The sequence below is a fragment of the Aptenodytes forsteri genome, unplaced genomic scaffold, assembly GCF_000699145.1.
Source record: "Aptenodytes forsteri isolate BGI_AS27 unplaced genomic scaffold, ASM69914v1 Scaffold647, whole genome shotgun sequence".
In the NCBI taxonomy this organism is placed as follows: Eukaryota; Metazoa; Chordata; class Aves; order Sphenisciformes; family Spheniscidae; genus Aptenodytes; species Aptenodytes forsteri.
Window position 1 is genome coordinate 228,989 of NW_008795889.1, and position 18,545 is coordinate 247,533.

Genomic DNA, 18,545 nt, shown 5'->3' on the forward strand with positions numbered 1-18,545 from the left:
CATGGGAAGCTGAAAAGTCCTTGACTAGTGTAAGCACTACTTAGCAACAACTAAAACATTGGTGTGTTATCAACATTATTCTCATGGTAAATCCAAAACACAGCACTGTACCAGCTACTAGGAAGAAAATTAACTCTATCCCAGCCGAAACCAGGACAAGACTACAAACCATGTTTGAATACATTGTTTGTGGGTGAAGTGAAGAAATTCTGTTGTGCACTCCAGTGATCGTTACTTCCTTCCTCCTCTTCTGTCTTACAGGATTCAAGCATTCCATTTAAAATACAGTTTAAAACTGTTTTTGCATTTGAATACAATCTTTGCCTGCATGTTTTGATTAAGAGAATAGTATTAAGGAGACTATTCTATTTAAAATGTTCTTTATGCTTCTGTAGCTCAAAAGAATCTGAACTCTGGTCTTTCCATCCTTTCTAAATACTCTTGTAAGAGAAGAATGAGAATTGGATTAGTTGATTTTCATGTGAGCTGTTACTTTTTAAATTGATCTTGATTTTCTGTTAGCAGTTATAATTTGAAGTATAATTCTATTTGATATTTTGTTGAGAATCTGTGTTGGTGTCTGGAATGGAAAGAAAAATCTAGTGTGTTTGCAGAAATACTTTGATCCTCTGACAAGTTGGTGTTATTTTTGCAAATTAAGCAGGCTTCCAAATCAGGCTTGGGCATCTTTTATATCTCTTCTGGTCACACTGATTGGGAGCTGTAACTTCTGAGTTTTGGTGTTTGAACTCTGTAATTCTCGCTTTTAAAATAGGCTTTTGCAAAAAGTAACCCTAATAGAATTAGGTTCTTTACTACCTGGCGTCACAAGAAGTAAATCCCATTTGTGTGTTAGATTTGTCCAAGAGAGATCACAGTGGAAATGGAACAGGAAAGGTGAGGCGGTACATGACAGGAGGTGTTTAAGTTCTTAATTGTTTTGGATACCAGTAGTTACAGAAAGAGTCTTATCCTCAGACCTTTCATTAGTTTTGCCAAATGACAGCCCTAGCATTGCTTTTATCCTGTTTCTGTCTTTGTAGTTCAGTGTTGGACTGAGTTGGCCCTTATTTTTGTCTTCCTAGAATTTTCTCATAGTTATTTGCTGTATCTTTCATTGGATTTGCTTAGGATAATACCATAATGGATATCTTACAAAATCTAAGGGTAAAGCCAAACTGTAAGCAGATGGTTCAAATTATGGTATCTACTGTAACTCTTCAGAATTTACTGTTCAGTGATCCTAAAAATCTGAACAGTTCTGAGAAACAAAAGATGTGCTTTCTCTGCTGCAGCTAAACTTAATTTCCAGATCTCTTTGAGATTAAATGCAAATAGTGCTATGTGAAACAGTTCTGGCAGAAAGCTATGTAAAATTATATAGACCAAACAGTCGTTTCTAGCTTCTTGTAAAATAGAAAATAGGGGGAATATGACATGGTGTCAGAGTAACAGAAAGGCAGTTAACCCCACCCATGTCTCAGAGTAAAATTTAACTTTACAGTCACTGCCTGCCAGTATTCTAAGGGATAAATAAAAACTACAGGAAGAGAACTTGGAGAAAAGTAGTTTCATTGAAAATTTGGAGTGATATTTTAAGATACACTAGCAGAGGGAGGCAGTCGATGTAAGATAAAATAAATCATGCTTTAAATTGTTGATTATTTCAACAGTTTGGAATGTGAATTCTTTCTCTTGAACTATGCATGGGGTTTAAGTATGTTCCCTTGTGGGCTATATCACAATGCCTGTATTGAACTATTATTCTTCATTAAGTTGCCATGCTTCTTAATTTCTGAGCAGGAGAGTGCTTCTTTAAAAGCTGCCTGCACTGACGGAGTCCTAATCAATGATTTTTCTTCTTCGCATTGTTTTTTCTGCTATTTTTTATTGTAGTTTGTGAAAATATGAGCTGGGGTTTATAACAATTTGGCTGCTTTGCTGTGTTGCTTCCAAAGAAATCCCAACCACTTGTATTTATTAAAAATTTCACATTCGTTCTCATTATTAAGCTATGACTTCATCTAAATAGTTACTTCACTTGAGAGTCACTAAACTCTAACTACTGTGGCCAGTAGTTAGAATAACTACTCTTTTCATTAATCCTTGACAGCGACTATGAAAACTGCTTTGTTTTACATGTAATATTTACCCAGACTGAAAGTATGGAATGTGCCACTGGTTGAAATCATACTTTTTTTAGTTTTGCTGAAATGATGCTGTGTGACTGTTGAGTTACTCTGGCTGCATGTCTCTTTCACTGGTGAAGGCTGCACTGGTAAAATCTGATCTTGAGAGATGCATTCTGTAAGGCATTAAAAACTGGCATCTCTGAGTCAAATCTTTATTTAAAAAATAATTCCATCTCTTTTTTCTTTTGTTCAGATATTTTTGTCAGACTCCTGTTGCAGAATAGTCTGTGTTATTCAGAGGGATCATGCGGCCCATCATTTTTAACATCTAATTTTTTTAATTAATTCTATCAACACCTGAAATAAAACCAAAATTCTAGAAAAGGATTTGTTTAGTGAATTCAAGTACTGAGCACTTCGAGTTCCTGATCTTTTTTATGCCATGTTCTGATTAATATCTTGATCTTTAGCTAATTACTTGGCTTTTGAACTTTCCTCATGGCTCAGTCAGTAGCCCTAGAACAAAAATATATTTATGGTACACTTTGGTAATCCCCAGTTTTATCAGTGAAAAAGTTGCTCTGTGTGTATGCTCAGTAGCCATGTTATATTCCTCTTCCCTTGGCTTCTTGTTTGCCATATTAGCATAAAAAGCAGAAATAATAGAATCATAGAATCATAGAATATTTTGGGTTGGAAGGGACCTCTAAAGGTCATCTAGTCCAACCCCCCTGCCGTGGGCAGGGACATCTTCAACTAGATCAGGTTGCTCAGAGCCCCGTCCAACCTGACCTTGAATGTTTCCACGGATGGGGCATCCACCACCTCTCTGGGCAACCTGTGCCAGTGTTTCACCACCCTCAGCGTAAAAAATGTCTTCCTTATATCTAGTCTAAATCTACCCCCCTTTAGTTTAAAGCCGTACTTTATGATGGCTGGCTGTGCAGAAGTTCAGCAATGCCTTTTTCGTTGTTTAAATTGATGATACAGCGTAGGCAGGATCTAGCTTCTCACTGTGTATGATCTTTCACATTCTGGAGGGATAGCAGAAAAGCATGCCTTAAAAAATCAGGAGACATGAAATGGGAAATTTTAAGTCTAAATTGATCAGAACTCCACTTGACTAGCAGATTTAATTACAAATCATCAGTGAAAGCTCTGAGAAAGTGTATTACAAAGCTGAGATGTAAAAATTGTTATTCAACCTTCTTGTGCAAACTTTTCTAATACAAAATTATAAGCTGTAAATTTTTTAATTAAAAGATTTACATTTAACATGAAAAAAAGTATAGTTAGATGATACTGTCTGGATACAGTTCAAATTAATTATGTATGTATGTTGAATTTATCTTTATATTGAATCACAGGTGAATCTGGATTGGGAAAATCTACATTAATAAACAGCCTCTTCTTGACAGATCTCTACCCAGAAAGGATAATCCCAGGAGCTGCTGGTAAACACACCTTTGTTCTAGTTTCTCTGTTCTTCATGATTTTTGGAGTTGAATGCTTTTATCTTTGGATTTTAGTAACAGCCAGTAGTGATTTCTAGCTGTAGTGATTTCTAATGTATTTCCTTATACTTGAACTATTTGATGGAATTGGTTCCCTCTGTACGCAGGATGTACATGGGGCCTTTGTTGTTTAGTCCTCGGGTGTATTCACATTGGCACCTAGAAAGTTGATCCCTTCTTTTGCTTAAAAAAATGTCATTGTGTCACAGTAAGATAAACAATCAACTAAAACAATCAGAAACTTTCTTTAATCTTTAATCTCTTGCAATTCTAAACATATGCATTGTTTATGCCTGCTCGGACTTGCAACTTGATTCCTTTGCTTTGGGTTGATATTTAGTGAATGTGAGCTTCACCTCCTTTTCTTCTTCAGTCCCGTGTCCCCTTTTTATTCTGTTAACCAAGGCATACAATAATCCAAGGAGAGAGAATATTGTAAGAAAATAAAGGAAGATGCTATTTTTTTCCCTCTTTGCTACTTGTTGAATGACTTGCTTTAATTATTTATCATGTTAGCTGACGATTACATATCACTTCCAACCTTAGGAAAAAAATCCAGTATGTATAGTGTAGTATTGTTCTCCAAATTGCTGATTACCTACGGTTTTTCTCAGTCCCTTTTGCCTTAGTTTCTACATTATATTTAAGAACAGTATGAAATCTCAAATAATCTTCTAACAAAATCTGAAGAACTTAAGTACTGAGTCTTGTGTTAAGTTATCAGGGCTTAGAAGGTAATCTGTGGAATAACTTTTATATGGTTGCATCTGCCAATTAATCTTTTGAGCTTATCTCAAAATGACAGTGTCTTATAAATTCTATTCTGAAAGATCAAGTTTATTGTCTTTTAGAGAAGATTGAACGCACTGTGCAGATTGAAGCCTCAACAGTTGAAATTGAAGAGAGGGGTGTGAAACTACGTCTGACAGTTGTAGATACACCAGGATATGGGGATGCTATCAATTGTCGAGACTGGTACGTACACAGAGTATATATTTATCTATGTATGAAGACTGACATCCATTTCGTATTTGTCCTGGGGGTGGGGGGGAATAAGTAACTGAAGTGGGGCTATATTAATAAGGATATGCAGTTCAAAGTAGGATGGCCCAAGTGGCAACCCTAGCTCTTTTAAACACTTCCATTCCAAAGGTGATTCAATGTGATTATACTGTTAAGTCATTATCTTACCTTTTTTTGGTGTGTGGTGACGCAAAGTGCTGAATTTGAGGTGTGATTTTTGGAGAGATGGGCATGTTTTCTAATTTTGAGGAAGCTTAATTTAAGTGTTATGAGTTCATTCAGATACATGTAAAGAGGCATCAATAACTTTCACACAACTTGAAATAAATTTTGTGACACATATTTTGATTTCTTTTTTCTTAGTTAACTTTCTTATGTTTGGAAGAGTTCTAAGTGAACAGTGACCTTGACTTCTTTTATAGTCAGAAAGCAATGGAACCACTGCGACTGAAGAAATTCAACAATACTCTGAGAAAGTAATTAATCTAGTCTTCAGTGCAAGTAAAAATCCACCTTTAGATCTTGTCCACATTCATTTGAGCACTCTCAGATTCTGTGCTTCATTTTTAAGTGCATTTTCGTCATCTTTGGGTTTGATTGTTTGGGGTTTTTACGAAATTCATATTATAATAAGTACTGAGAAATAATCTTGAGATTAATGGCAATCATTTTTCAATGGTAATCCCTCTTCCCACATCTCTCAAGCCCCTGAACCTCAAGGCAGGGACTGGGGAAATGAAGTCCCTCCCATTGTAAGTGAAGATCAGCTTTGAGACCATCTGAGGAACTTGAACATACGTAAGTCCGTGGGACCCAGCAAGATGCATCCCATCTGGTCGGGTTATCTATGGCAGATGTAGTTCCCAAGCTACTCTCCATCATATTTCAAAAGTCATGGCAGTCAGGCAAAGTCCCCAGTGACTGGAAAAAGGGAAACATCACGCCCATTTTTAAAAAGGGTAAGAAGGAGGACCCTGGGAACTACTGACCAGTCAGCCTCACCTCTGTGTCCGTTAAGATCATGGAACAGGTCCTCCTGGAAGATACATTGAAACATACGGAGGACAGGGAGGTGATTAGACACAGCCAAAATGGCTTCACCAAGGGCAAACCGTTTCTGACTAATCTGGTGGCCTTCTACAATGGAGTGGATAAAGGAAGAGCTACTGATGTCATCTACCTGGGCTTCTGTAAGGCCTTTCATATGGTCCCCCATAACATTCTTGCCTCTAAATGGCAAGAGATCCATATCTTTTGGTGGACAGACTGTTAGATGGATAAGGAATTGGCTGGATGGCCGCGTCCAAAGAGTTACAGTCAATGGCTCAAAGTCTAAGTGGAAACCAGTAACAAGTGGTGTCCCTCAAGGGTCTGTACTGGGACCAACACTATTTAATATCTTCATCAATGACATAGTGGAATTGAGTCCACCCTCAGCAAGTCTGCAGATGACACCAAGCTGAGTGGTGCAGTTGATTCACTAGAGGGAAAGGATGCCATCCAGAGGCACCTCGATAGGCTTGAGTGGGCCCATGCAAACCTCACGAATTGTCAGAATAGCAGACCTCACGAAGTTCAACAAGGCCAAGTGCAAGGTCCTGCACATGGGTTGGGGAAATCCTCAGTATCAATACAGAATGGGAGATGAATGGGTTGAGAGCAGCCCTCCAGAGAAGAATTTGGGGATACTGGTGGATGAAAAATTGGACATGAGCCGGCAATGTGCAGTTGCATCCCTGAAAGCCATCTGTACCCTGGGCTGCATCAAAAGAAGCGTGGCCAGCAGGTCGAGGGAGGTGGTTCTGCCCTTCTGCTCTGCTCTGGTGAGACCCCACCTGGAGTACTGTGTCCAGCTCTGGAGCCCTCAGCATAAGAAAGACACGGACCTGTTGGAGCGGGTCCAGAAGAGGGCCACGAAAATGATCAGGGGGATGGAACACCTCTCCTATGAAGAAAGGCTGAGAGAGTTGGGGTTGTTCAGCCTAGAGAAGAGAAGGCTTCGGGGAGACCATACTAAGGCCCTTCAATATATAAAAAGGGCTTACAGGAAAGATGGAGAGAGACTTATTACCAGGGCCTGTAGTGACAGGACAAGGGACAACGGTTTTAAACTGAAAGAGGATAGGTTTAGGTTGGACGTAAGGAAGAAGTTTTTTACAATGATGGTGGTGAGACACCAGAACAGGTTTCCCAGAGAAGTTGTGGATGCTTCATCACTGGAAGTGTTCATGGTCAGGTTGAACAGGGTTTTGAGCAACCTGACCTACTGAAAGATGTCCCTGCCCATGGTAGGGGGTCTTTAAAGGTCCCTTCCAACCCAAACCGTTCTTTGATTTTAAATCAATTTGGAACAAGAAGCTTCGATTATCTTGAGCTTGTATAATTAATACTAGTCAAAAGATAAATACTAACCCAAGAGAAATTTGCTGTAGAAGTTGAGGTGTGTTACATGTATGTGTATTTTATCTTAATATTAAAAAAAATATATATGCATAGTAGTTTGTTATTCTGGAATTCGAGTAAAATTTTAAGATGCGTGCTTTTCTACTCTTACAGTCTTACAGCACCAGTAAATTAATTTTTGTCTATCAGCAGGTTGATTCATCAGCAGGATGTCTTGGTGTTTTAATATTACCTTTGAAACATGACTAAAATTATTGACCATTTGGGAATGAGCATGATTTCTTGAATCCATATTTGTTTTACAGTTTTAAGACCATAATCTCTTACATTGATGAGCAGTTTGAGCGATATCTGCATGATGAGAGTGGTTTGAACAGAAGGCATATCATAGATAACCGGGTTCATTGCTGCTTCTATTTCATTTCACCATTTGGTCATGGGTAGGTGTTTTCTCTGTCATTTTATTTTTTAAATGATTTTACTTTGGGGAGTTGGTTTGTGCCTGTTGACTTAAATTTTCAGAATCAGATTGCCATTACTTAAGGAAGTACTAGAACTGCTGGAATTAATTGGGCGTGTTCTTTCTGTGTAAGGAGAGAGATTTACATTGGTGTGAAAATAAATTGGTAATTTAGATTAAAAATAAATTTAACTTTTTCCATATTTTAATTTTAGCCTTAAGCCTCTGGATGTTGAGTTTATGAAGGCCATACACAACAAAGTAAATATTGTACCAGTGATTGCAAAAGCTGATACGCTTTCTCTGAAAGAGCGAGAAAGACTAAAGAAAAGGGTAAGTATTTTTCTAGCTTGCAGAAAAATGTTGCACTTTGGTTACAGCAGCATGGTCGCTGAAGAGAGGGGTGTTCTCATTCAATCTTACTCTGTCCTAGCCAAGAAAAATCTAATCTCATGCACAGTGTAACGTTATTTAATATGTAGTTTGATGTCTTGTAAATTCTTTTATTATGTATTTAACTGAGAAATTGTCCTTAAAATGTTGCCTGTGAAATGGCAGGTTGGCTACATTTACATTATGAGTGAATTTTGAAACTTTGGAAAAATATTTAAATGCATTTGCTGATGGTAATTGCTCCCTTACCTGTTTAATCAGTCCCAAAGCAGAGACAGTATCTGTATCTATAATGTGCATATATTTTTTTTTACCCAGTCAGAATTCTGATGATTGAAAAATAGGATTTTCAGAGATTTTTGGGGTTGTTTTTCTTCCCCTATGTCACCCTTTTCTAACACATTCCAGTTCATTCTTCCATAGGCAAGACCCCTTAATACGTTCAGTCTTGCAGGACTTGATGGTGAATTTTCCAAGGGTGGAAAAATGCAACAAACCATCATGAGTTAATAACAACTATGAAATTTAGAAAGAAGTGTTAGAATTAACTTGCCAGAAGGCACACTTGATCCAGTCTTAGTTGTTATATTTAAAACTTTATCTATGATTTTTTTCAGTTATTCTGAAAATCCTTATAGTTATCTTACCCAACTTGCAATAAAAATAGAGAAATATACTTTACTTTGATATAAGTATTGTGCTAGAATTCTGCAGAGAGAAAGATTTTTTAATTTTTATTTTAAAAAGCAAAATTTGGGTTTATGGCAAATGGATTCCAGCTGCAGATGCCATTGTTAGCAGTCATGAAGACAGAAAAAAGTATTTGTTGTGTCTGTAGCTCAGTTAGGTTTTTAAACACTCCCACCCCTGCCCCCCCAAATAGTAATTCAGAGGGAACAGCAAGGAGTTTTAGGCTGTTCAAGGCAATTATGACTTCTGAGTCAATGCTTTATAATTTAAAAAAAAAAATTGCAAAGGTTTAAAAAAAGCTCAGTTTCTTATGTATTATCCACAGAGGACAGTGTTTATTTGAACACTATTGTTTGTCTGAAAGTCTGTGGCAAGTAGTTGTTGAATATCATAAAGAAATACAGTGTTTAAAAACAAATACTTGCCGAATAATTTGGATCAGTAAGATAGGCCCAAATTTCTCAAGAGACTGTGAATAACTGATTAATTTTACCTTAAGATTTAAAAGTACTGATTTTACATGTGTATTATCTCAATTTCTTATATTATAAATCTCAGATTCTGGATGAAATAGAAGAGCATGGCATCAAGATTTATCACCTGCCTGATGCTGAATCAGATGAGGATGAAGATTTTAAAGAGCAGACCAGACTCCTGAAGGTATGACTGGCTTCATAGGTTACATATGTGGATAATACACGGTATCTTTCGGACTGCTCAGATGGCTTTAGAACAAGATACATACTGTGACCTGCAATGAGACCTTGAGTGAGTCACTGTGTCTCTGTGCCCAGGCTTCTCTATCTGGAAGATGGTGGTAACAATTACTTTGTTTTTTTTGGGGGGGTGTTGTTTTTTGGGGTTTTTTTACACCTTCAAATTAAAAGCATTTTGAACTTAATACCATAATATGCAGTGCTGAGCAGAACAAGAGTTGTTCTTGGAGTTGTTTGTTCTGGTTCATTATTAGTAATTTTTGCATTTGTGGCTTTCAGGCCAGCATCCCATTTTGTGTAGTGGGATCCAATCAACTCATTGAAGCCAAAGGTAAAAAAGTTAGAGGTCGACTCTACCCATGGGGTGTAGTTGAAGTGGAGAATCCGGAACATAATGACTTCCTGAAGCTGAGGACCATGTTAATGTAAGTTAGAAAATTCCGATTAAATGGTAGTTTAAAAAACAATCACCAGGAAGATACTTAAACACTGTATTGGGGGTTTGGAGCAGTTGTGGAATCCTTGGAGACATTCAGAATTTGTCTGGAGAAGGCCATGAGCAGCCTTGACCTAGCTGGCCTAGGCAGGGATTGGACCAAATAGGCTCCAAAGGTTCTTTCCAATCTGAATTACTCAGTGATTCTGCAAAAATAATCTTTTGTCTAATTCTTTTGTCTAACAGTGTTGTATTGCTATTCAGATCCCCAGGAACATAAAAGAGGTTGCTTCACACCTTGTGCTTATTTAAATATATCTATATGTAGCAAATGACTAGGCTTCAAAAGTCCACTGTTTCATTTTTTCCAGGCTTTGCTACTCTGCTTTCCCTGCCCAGCACTGCTTCGTCAAACGCCTCACCCAGGAGGAGAGCTTATGTCAGGGCTTCCTCAGGGTCTGAGGTGGTCTCTCTGTGTGTCTTTTATTGCACTGATTTAACTTAAATTAGCATGTTAAATTGCTGTACGTGCTGAACACTGACTTAATAGAGTGCTGAATGTGAGAGTTGGTTAAGCAAGCTGATGTGACACAGGTATGTTTTACCTTTTAATTATTTTTCTTCCTCCAGCACCCATATGCAAGATCTTCAGGAGGTGACCCAGGATCTTCACTATGAGAACTTCCGCTCTGAGAGGCTAAAACGAGGCGGCAGGTTGTCATCTTATGGTTACATGCTGTTTCTTCCTCTTCTGAGTTTTTTTTTTTTTTTTTGGTCTCTCTGTCTTTCCTACCATTTCATTGCTAGGATTTGGTAGATCATGGACAGCTCTGTAGCTCCAGTCAGCACCAAGTTCAGTCGACCAGCTTACACTGAGTTTAGGAAAAAGTATTACATAAATCTGAAGAGACAGCTGTGGCATTAAAAGGGTATAGTTAGATCCCTGCTTTGTTTTAAGGCTTGAACCAGATGGATTGGAATGTTTGAGGTAACTAAGTAGGGCAGATGTCTATGATAAATGTTGTCTTAAAAAATCTGCAAGTTAGGTCAGTGCTGATGTGTTAAAAAAAGGGTTTTTTTCAGAATTAACTACTGGAATATCTGGACTGCGTCTTTAAAAAGAAAAGCTCAAGTCCTTCTGCAGTGCTTTATTAAACATGGTATACATAAATAATTTTCTTTGCATAGCAGTCACAGGGTAATGTCTTTCAACCCTATTTTGAGCTGTGGTGGGTAGGGCACAGCTTTCCTGGTAAGAGACACAGGCAGAACACCCCATTTTTAACTAAAATAGCAGGGTTTGTAAAGTTGAGTTTGTGAGTTCTTGTTGAAAACTGGTTTAAATTTTTTCAGTTGCTTCTCTTATTTCAACCACTAGAGGGTTTCATAATTGCACATTTTGGTGGGTTTGATATGTTTTGCAAAGCTTTTTCCATTATGCTGTTGACATAGGTTTTGTCACATGCCTAGTCAGTTTTCAGGAAGAGGAGTTTGTCTATGCCTGTAGCATTGGCCTGCAAGTCCAGTTTTCCCCTCAGGCAAGATGACATGCTCTTCTCCCATGACTTTTAAATCCTGTCTTCTGAAGTTCAAGCTAAAAAAAAATATTTTTGCCAAGTTCTGGTGCCTGTTTATCCAACAGGTATGTACAAAGGTCTTAAAAGTAATGTACCCTAAGGTCATCCAGAGTTAAAATAAAGTTTAACAATTTTTAGAGGGTTTAAAGTTGCCCCTGTCAAGGACCTGTGACAGTAAGTTGCTGTTAAGTCAGGGTATCTTTCTTTGTGAAACTAAAACATGTTTTTGCATCTTGTCTAGTTAAGTGGCCTATAGATCTTTGTTTTCATATTTCTGAAGTGCTGCTAGAATGTAGTTAAGTTTACTGTAAGTGAGGGTAGTCCACGTGTGAATTTATTTCAAACTTGTACCTACCCCACCAGCAGTGCTTGCCGATTAGTGCTTGTTGACTGTATTCACTAATAGAGGCTTTTGGGCACAGAGGATTTTTTGACGATCTATTTCTCTGTTAGCCTTTTAACAAGTATCAGTTTGTTAGCTTTGCATTTTTGATGGCACTTGTGTGATTAGATGTTAGCAGATCTTCCCCATTGCAACATGGGATAGGAGAAATCTATTAGCAAAGTGGTAGGTAATCTTGAAAATATCGTACATAACAATATTCTTATGTTTGGCTTCTCAATGTAAAACTGGAACTTCCCAATTAAGCAAGAGTTTGCTGAGATACTGATTGAGAGCATTTGCTTACTTTTGACAGGAGTAATCACTGTTTGTTACTATACTTTAAGGTGTTATACAAAAGAAATCTTTTGGACTTGCGAAAAAAAAAAAAGGTGACTATACTAGAAAAATAATCAAACTTCGAAGTCTTAAGTGGAGCAGAGGATAAAGGGTTCCTCCAATTGGAAGGATTCCAGATATGTACAGTGGTTGTGTTACTTCTATGGTTTTGGTTATGAGCCTTTTAGATGTTTGGTAGCAAACATGGTTCATGAAGTTAGAGATGGGATAGAACTGCATCAAAGGAAGATTCTGCCTGGAGGTAGCCAGGTTTCCAGATACAGAATTTCTTACAGCACTGGTTATTTTACATGTTGCTTCCACAGTTTTGTTAACAACTTGTCCAGCGTTACCTTGAACTTATATTTTGATTTAGTTGTATTGATTCATTGCACCAATGAAAGAGAAGAATTGAGTATTGTTTGCAGTATTTCTGAATTTGCTATATCTGTGTGGTACTCAAATTGCAATCAGTTAAGATAATGTTATGCTCAGGTAAACTGCTATACTTGAATACTGTTCAGAAATAGTTTTTATTGATACCTACATGCAAAGATCTGTCATGTTTTAAAGTGATAGCTAGAATGGTTTATACTTGTTCTGGGCATAACTTTATGAAGGAGTAAGGGATAAATTGATGTCTTAGAAATAATTTAAAAATAAAAACATGAATTGCAGCTATGTGGAGAACATGTTTCAATGAAACTTGTTTGTATTATGAAACTCTGATGTATAAGATATGTTCTAAGAGCCTTGATTTTTGTCAACAAAGCATTCTCTGAAAGTTCAAAATCTGGAATGTATGCACGTTATTGAACAATATTCATTTTATTTTAGGAAAATAGAAGACGAAGAAGTAAATAAAGACCAGATTCTGCTTGAAAAAGAAGCTGAAGTAAGATGACAGAACTCTCTACTGTTGTGATGGGGGAATTTTTATTCTTGTGTCACTACTTTAGGTCAAATGATTTATATGATCTAGGTAATTTGTAAAGGAAAAGACAGAATTTGCTAATATAAAGTTATTCAAGGTGCAGTAAGAAAACAGAATGTGAAGAGGTGTAGAGGAGTCTCAGGATACTGATTTATTGGAACAGGTGGAATCTGGTAAAATGCCTGATTCCATTGTACTAATCAGCGATGGATGTAATGCATGTTGTGTGCAGAGGGAGAGCCATCCTCACATGAGTAGAGGTTCTAAAGTTAGCAATTGCAGACTGGGAAAAAGGCAGTTCAGCTCTGCAGCAAAGGAGGGAACAATGGTAGGAATTGTCAGGAGTAAAGAACAAAACAGGAATTCTTATTCCACCACTATGATAAATCCATAATGCACAGCTCTAACACTGTTTTCATTGTCCCCCTAATCCAAAAAGGCAAGACTAGAAAAGTACAGTGAATAGTAAAAAGTGGGCAGAAAGGCTGAAGTGGAGATCTGAAGCAAGTCCTGTACAAGGGGAGATTAGGTTAATGTTCTTGTTGGGACATAGTTGACAGAGGGGAAGGATATAGTAAGGTGCTTACATAACCACAGATGGCAGGATGAATGGGAATCTACTATACAAGAAACAGGTCACATTTAATGAGCTTGATAGGTGGCTGATTTCAACTAAAAAAAGATACTTTTAAGATAGTCTGTAAATTGTGGAACGCATTAGCATGGAATTTTGTGCATAGCAAGAATGCAGATAAGCTCAAAAATGCTAAGAGACTGGAGAGTTTTACTTTCTCCATTAATGTGCTCACTAAATACAAAGGTAGAATTTTTTGGTTTAGCAAGTTCAGCATTGACAGATTTCTAGTTTGAGAGCATATGTCAGGAAATACTGGGTGTGTGCACCTGGCTGTCAGGCTATTCCATGCATTTGCTAATAGCCAGTGTTGGAGAGAAGTCTGAGTTAGATGGACTTTTTGGACTGCTGTAGCACAAGCAGACGCTCGGTCTTTTACTAGTGGTCTTAGTGGCTACCCAAGTCCCAAAAGATAACTAGAGTAAAAATGAAAAGGGTCATTGTTTCAAGGAATATGAAAAAAGAATAATGTAAACATTTCACAGGTTTAACTTTTCATTGTTAAGCTTAAGAGTTTAGTTTGAGTTTAAAGTGTACAAAGGCAAAGACACCCAAATGTATTTCAGTAGTGAGGTTGACTTGCCACCTGTCAGAGTTGGATACAATAAAAGAATTTAAGTATTGTACATGCAACATGGCTGAATTAATCTTAGCAGCTGAGTTACATGATTTACCCTGTGTTTAAATGTTGCGGTGCTCTAAAATTGAGCTTCAACCATTTTTAATAATGCTTATGTCTCCTTGGATGATTTGCCTGTAACACTTGCTTCCACCTAGACATCACTAGCAAGGGAGTTTGGAAGTAATCCTGGCAATTTTTTTTAGTGACAGGTTAGAGGTGTACTTTGGAGGGACATAAACAAGCTGCTTCTCTTCTGGTGATAAGCTTTAGTAACTGTAAGTGTTTGTTCAGCACTTCAGTACCACCATTTTTATGCATTTAACTTCAGAGGAAGCAAAGGCTTCCATTTAGGGATGCTTAAAATCTCATCCCAAATTACAATAATAAAGCCTGCTTATTTCAGTCAGTAAATTTCCAACCTCTTAATGGATGAAGAAGAGCAGTAGAAGGAGATGCCATAACCTGAGATTGTTACCCATCGGATAAAGATAATGCAGATGTGTTCCCTCTTTAATATAAATAATTAATAGTGTGGTGGCAGCAGAGAGTCATATTCTGAGGTGAGACTAGGCTAAAGGATTCTTCTGTGCTACTTTTCCAGCTTCGTCGTATGCAGGAGATGATTGCGAGAATGCAGGCACAGATGCAGATGCAGATGCAAAGTGGAGAAGGAGATAGCAGTGCAGTTCATGGACACCATGTGTAAATAAAGTCTTTGGTAAGATGTTCAAATAGCCACTTAAAGGGTTTTTCTTTTAACTACTCATTATTGTTGTTGGTATTCAAAAGTTTTGGAAAGACATTTACAAGATGGGTTTGCATAGGTTTCAATCTTAGTTTTAATTTTTAAGGTTTAACTACTGTTTGTGGAGTGAAATGGCTTGGAGCCAAACTAAACATTAGTGTGATTGTGTGTGTGTGTAAAGATATATATAGATAGATATAGATATAGAGATATAGATAGATAGATATTCAAATTTTCCAGAAAGTCAATACAATCTATGCTGGCAAGAATCATGGAAGAAGTCTTTGAAATTGTGTAAACAGGTGATTCTCAAACTCAGGATTAAGTCATTGTTTCATTGTGACTTTTAAAATGTTCGCAGTTTTTTCAGGTTTTTAACTGTAAGAAGATGGCTGATCTTAAATTGTATTTTTCTGTCTTGTTTTTAGATTACTTTATACCCTGACTTAAAGGAGACATTCTGGAGTTGAATTACAGTGGTGTTATACCAGAAAGGATGCCTTTTGCTCAACATGTGACTTGGGAGTTTGCTTTAGAGTTTAACGTGGCAATGTATTGTGGCAACTCTTGTGATACGTGTTTCATAACATGTAGTCAGTTGGTATTTTATATATTACACACATTTGACTTTTTGTTTAGTAATTCTTATATTGAGCTTATTTTCAATTTCCCATTGTATTAGGGATACAAAATAGACATTGAAACTTTTCTAGCCTGATAGGGTGTTAGATAATTTTTTTTTTTTTTTTTTTTTAATATGGCTTATTAGCTCCCTGCTTTTAACTTCGTATTACCTTTAGAAATAAACAGCTGTCAGTGATATCTTGTTCAGTGGCATGTAACAGTCACCTCACTAGGGATCCCTGCAAGGTTAATTTTATATTTTTTGCAGTGTTTACAGGTGCGTGTCTGTGAGACCATCGGCCCTTTTTCTGTCTCTGCTCAGTGCAGATGATTTCCTTGGCCTCTGCAAGTACCAAATTAAAATTCAAGCATGCCTTGTGTCTTAACAAAAGAAATAAGAGGAAATGCCTCTTTAAGAGGCACACTGTATTTTATATGACAGGCATTATTTCCTTCAGATTTAACCTTGAGGGACATATATTCTTTATTGTTTGCCTAAAATCTCTTACTCTATTGCAGATAATTTTTTAAGAGTTTCTTGTAGGTTAGCACAAATCAGTCCTGCTATTTTCTGGCATTACTGTAGCCAAATAAACTTGAATAATGCTGGTACTGTTAAATGCGGTAAACCCCAAAGAGTAGTTTTCTATGCATGGGTGTTTCCTATATCCAAATGCATAAGAAATTCTATAATTCCTAATGAGTATTTTCATAAGATTTTTAGGGCATTGCAAACTGTTAATTGTAGTATAAAATATATACTAGCACACTTTTTTTTAAGTGATCTGTGCCTGACAGGATCAATGCAACCTGCATTTTAAGGTCTTGCTCCAAGATGGAGTTAGCAGTATTACTTTGGAAGTGACTCTGATCAAAAAAGTGCCCTTTTTTTTTCTTTTCTTTTTTTTTTTTTTTTTAGTCCAAGGTCTAATTACTAATTATTACATAATAACAGCTATAGTATACAGCTACATAGGTGGTAGCTGATAGGGTAAGCAGTAATATACCGTGGTTGGTTTTTCTACTACTTCTGATAAAGCCAGCAATCAGAATTCCTAATCTGATCTGTTACAAAACATTGTTACCTGAACAGCTAATAAAATAGGTAGAATTGCAACTTTTTTTCTCTTCTTTGAGCTCAGGTGCAGCTGTGACTTTTATAATTTTTTTTTAATGTTTCTCTGAAAAAATTAATAGGATTTCTACAGCTAATGTATAATTCCAGTGGTACTTCAGTGGCTAGATTAAATATAAACCTGCTAAGCAACTGAAATTTTTACCTGCCTGAAACTACTGTTGATTAATTGTCTTATATTTGAATCTTTCTAAAAATGTGAAGTAAAATCCTGCATCATAGCCTTTGCTAGGGAGCTCCAGTTTTCTTCTCAAAAGCAACTACTGTCAAAGTTTTTCACAACTAATTTGACCTTCCCTAACCTTGACAAAAGTGAAAATGAGAACCTTTTTGTATGTTGAGATGCACAGAAGTGTGAAGTCCCGTTTTGTCAAATATTTACGTATAAAACTTAGATGGAGAAACATGCACTTCTAAGTTTTTGTTTTGCTTTTTCGAAAGAAGGTGTAGAAACAAAGTACTGTGGCAGTATTGTCAGAAAACACACCACCTTATTTATTTCTAAATCTTTTGATATATTTTTGTGAATCAGTTGTCACAAATTTACCAAAAGAACTTACTATAAACTTAAGTCACTGAATACTTTGTGAAGTCCCATGCTGTGCTTTAGTTGCCACAAATCTGGTGGGTTTTTTTCTGATAATGCAGCATTTGTCCACTTTTAAGCTATTTGTCTGGTACCTCTCTGTGAAATGTTTTGAACACAGCATGCTTCAGACACTCTCCACTTTGCCAAGGAGAGCAACTCTGGGACATTCGTGTTTCCACCTATAAGCTTGGTAGGGTATGGTAAGCTGCAATAGTACTATGAACCCGTACTTGAAGAAAAACTGTGAAATCTAAAATGTATGCAAAGGGGGACTGGTTGTACATGTAACTCTCTCTGTGTATGTTGGTTTGATAGTTTTTTCCTGTATTTTCTAGCATGGGAACAAAAGCAGATTGTCCATGCATTTAGTGCTGTTTGGTCACTACCTGTGGAATTATTTTAGGCAATGTCTTATTCTTTGAAATATCATGTATCTATTAAAATATTTGATCAGGATAAAGTATTCTGTTTGATTCTTAGGCAAATAATTTTTGATCTACAGATACTAGCAGGAGAAATATTTTCGTACGTGGTTTGTTTTGTTTGGGGTTTTTTTTAATAGGAAAAAGCAAGTTTATGGCACTTGCCATTTCAACTGAAATACTTAAGACAGCTAATTGCTTCTTCTTTCCAAGTCTTTTCCCCTTCACTTTTCTTGTGATGGTCTTGCAATTAGTGGTTTCATGGTAAGACATGAAAAGTGAGACTACCTTTCTCAGATTCTGTTTCAGACAAACTCAACTACTGGTAGAAGAAGGACTTGGAGACAAAAGGTAGATGTTGTTTGGTGGCTTGCTGAACTGGCCACAATTCTTTTTCTGTTACAGCACGGTTTCTATTTTAGGAGTCAAAATACTTTTGAATTTGCAGAGCTTTATAGTTAGTAGCAAAAATTACTTGCTCTTGGTACAAAAATCTGTTATATTCTGTTTTATGTACTGTCATTAGCCAAGGCTATAATAAAAAATGCTAAAATACACCTTTTTTTTGTTATGATTCTTTATTATAATCAACCCTGGCAATATTAATTTGTTTGTGGTGATATGTTTTAAATATAAAGGAGAAATGCAGATGTGGTTGAAAGAGAACACACTGATGAACCTGCATAAAATACGGTCATTGAGTATTGTATGCTCCAAGTGTATTGGTACCGTGCATTTCCCTATAGGTGTTCCCAGAGCTGCCAAAGTTCTACCT

General features: G+C 36.8%; 1 protein-coding gene across 1 annotated transcript in view; it reads left to right on the forward strand.

The window, feature by feature from the left end:
* The window catches only part of SEPT2 (septin 2), a 20,153-nt gene extending 1,827 nt beyond the window's left edge, over nucleotides 1-18,326 (forward strand). The window contains exons 3-12 of the mRNA XM_009284227.1: nucleotides 3,500-3,586; nucleotides 4,498-4,621; nucleotides 7,378-7,512; nucleotides 7,748-7,865; nucleotides 9,174-9,275; nucleotides 9,611-9,756; nucleotides 10,398-10,481; nucleotides 12,903-12,960; nucleotides 14,857-14,973; nucleotides 15,429-18,326. Coding sequence (XP_009282502.1) covers nucleotides 3,500-3,586; nucleotides 4,498-4,621; nucleotides 7,378-7,512; nucleotides 7,748-7,865; nucleotides 9,174-9,275; nucleotides 9,611-9,756; nucleotides 10,398-10,481; nucleotides 12,903-12,960; nucleotides 14,857-14,961 — 959 coding nt within the window. The 3' untranslated portion in view covers nucleotides 14,962-14,973; nucleotides 15,429-18,326. The remainder of the gene's footprint in view (nucleotides 1-3,499; nucleotides 3,587-4,497; nucleotides 4,622-7,377; nucleotides 7,513-7,747; nucleotides 7,866-9,173; nucleotides 9,276-9,610; nucleotides 9,757-10,397; nucleotides 10,482-12,902; nucleotides 12,961-14,856; nucleotides 14,974-15,428) is intronic.
* Nucleotides 18,327-18,545: the final 219 nt, after the last annotated feature.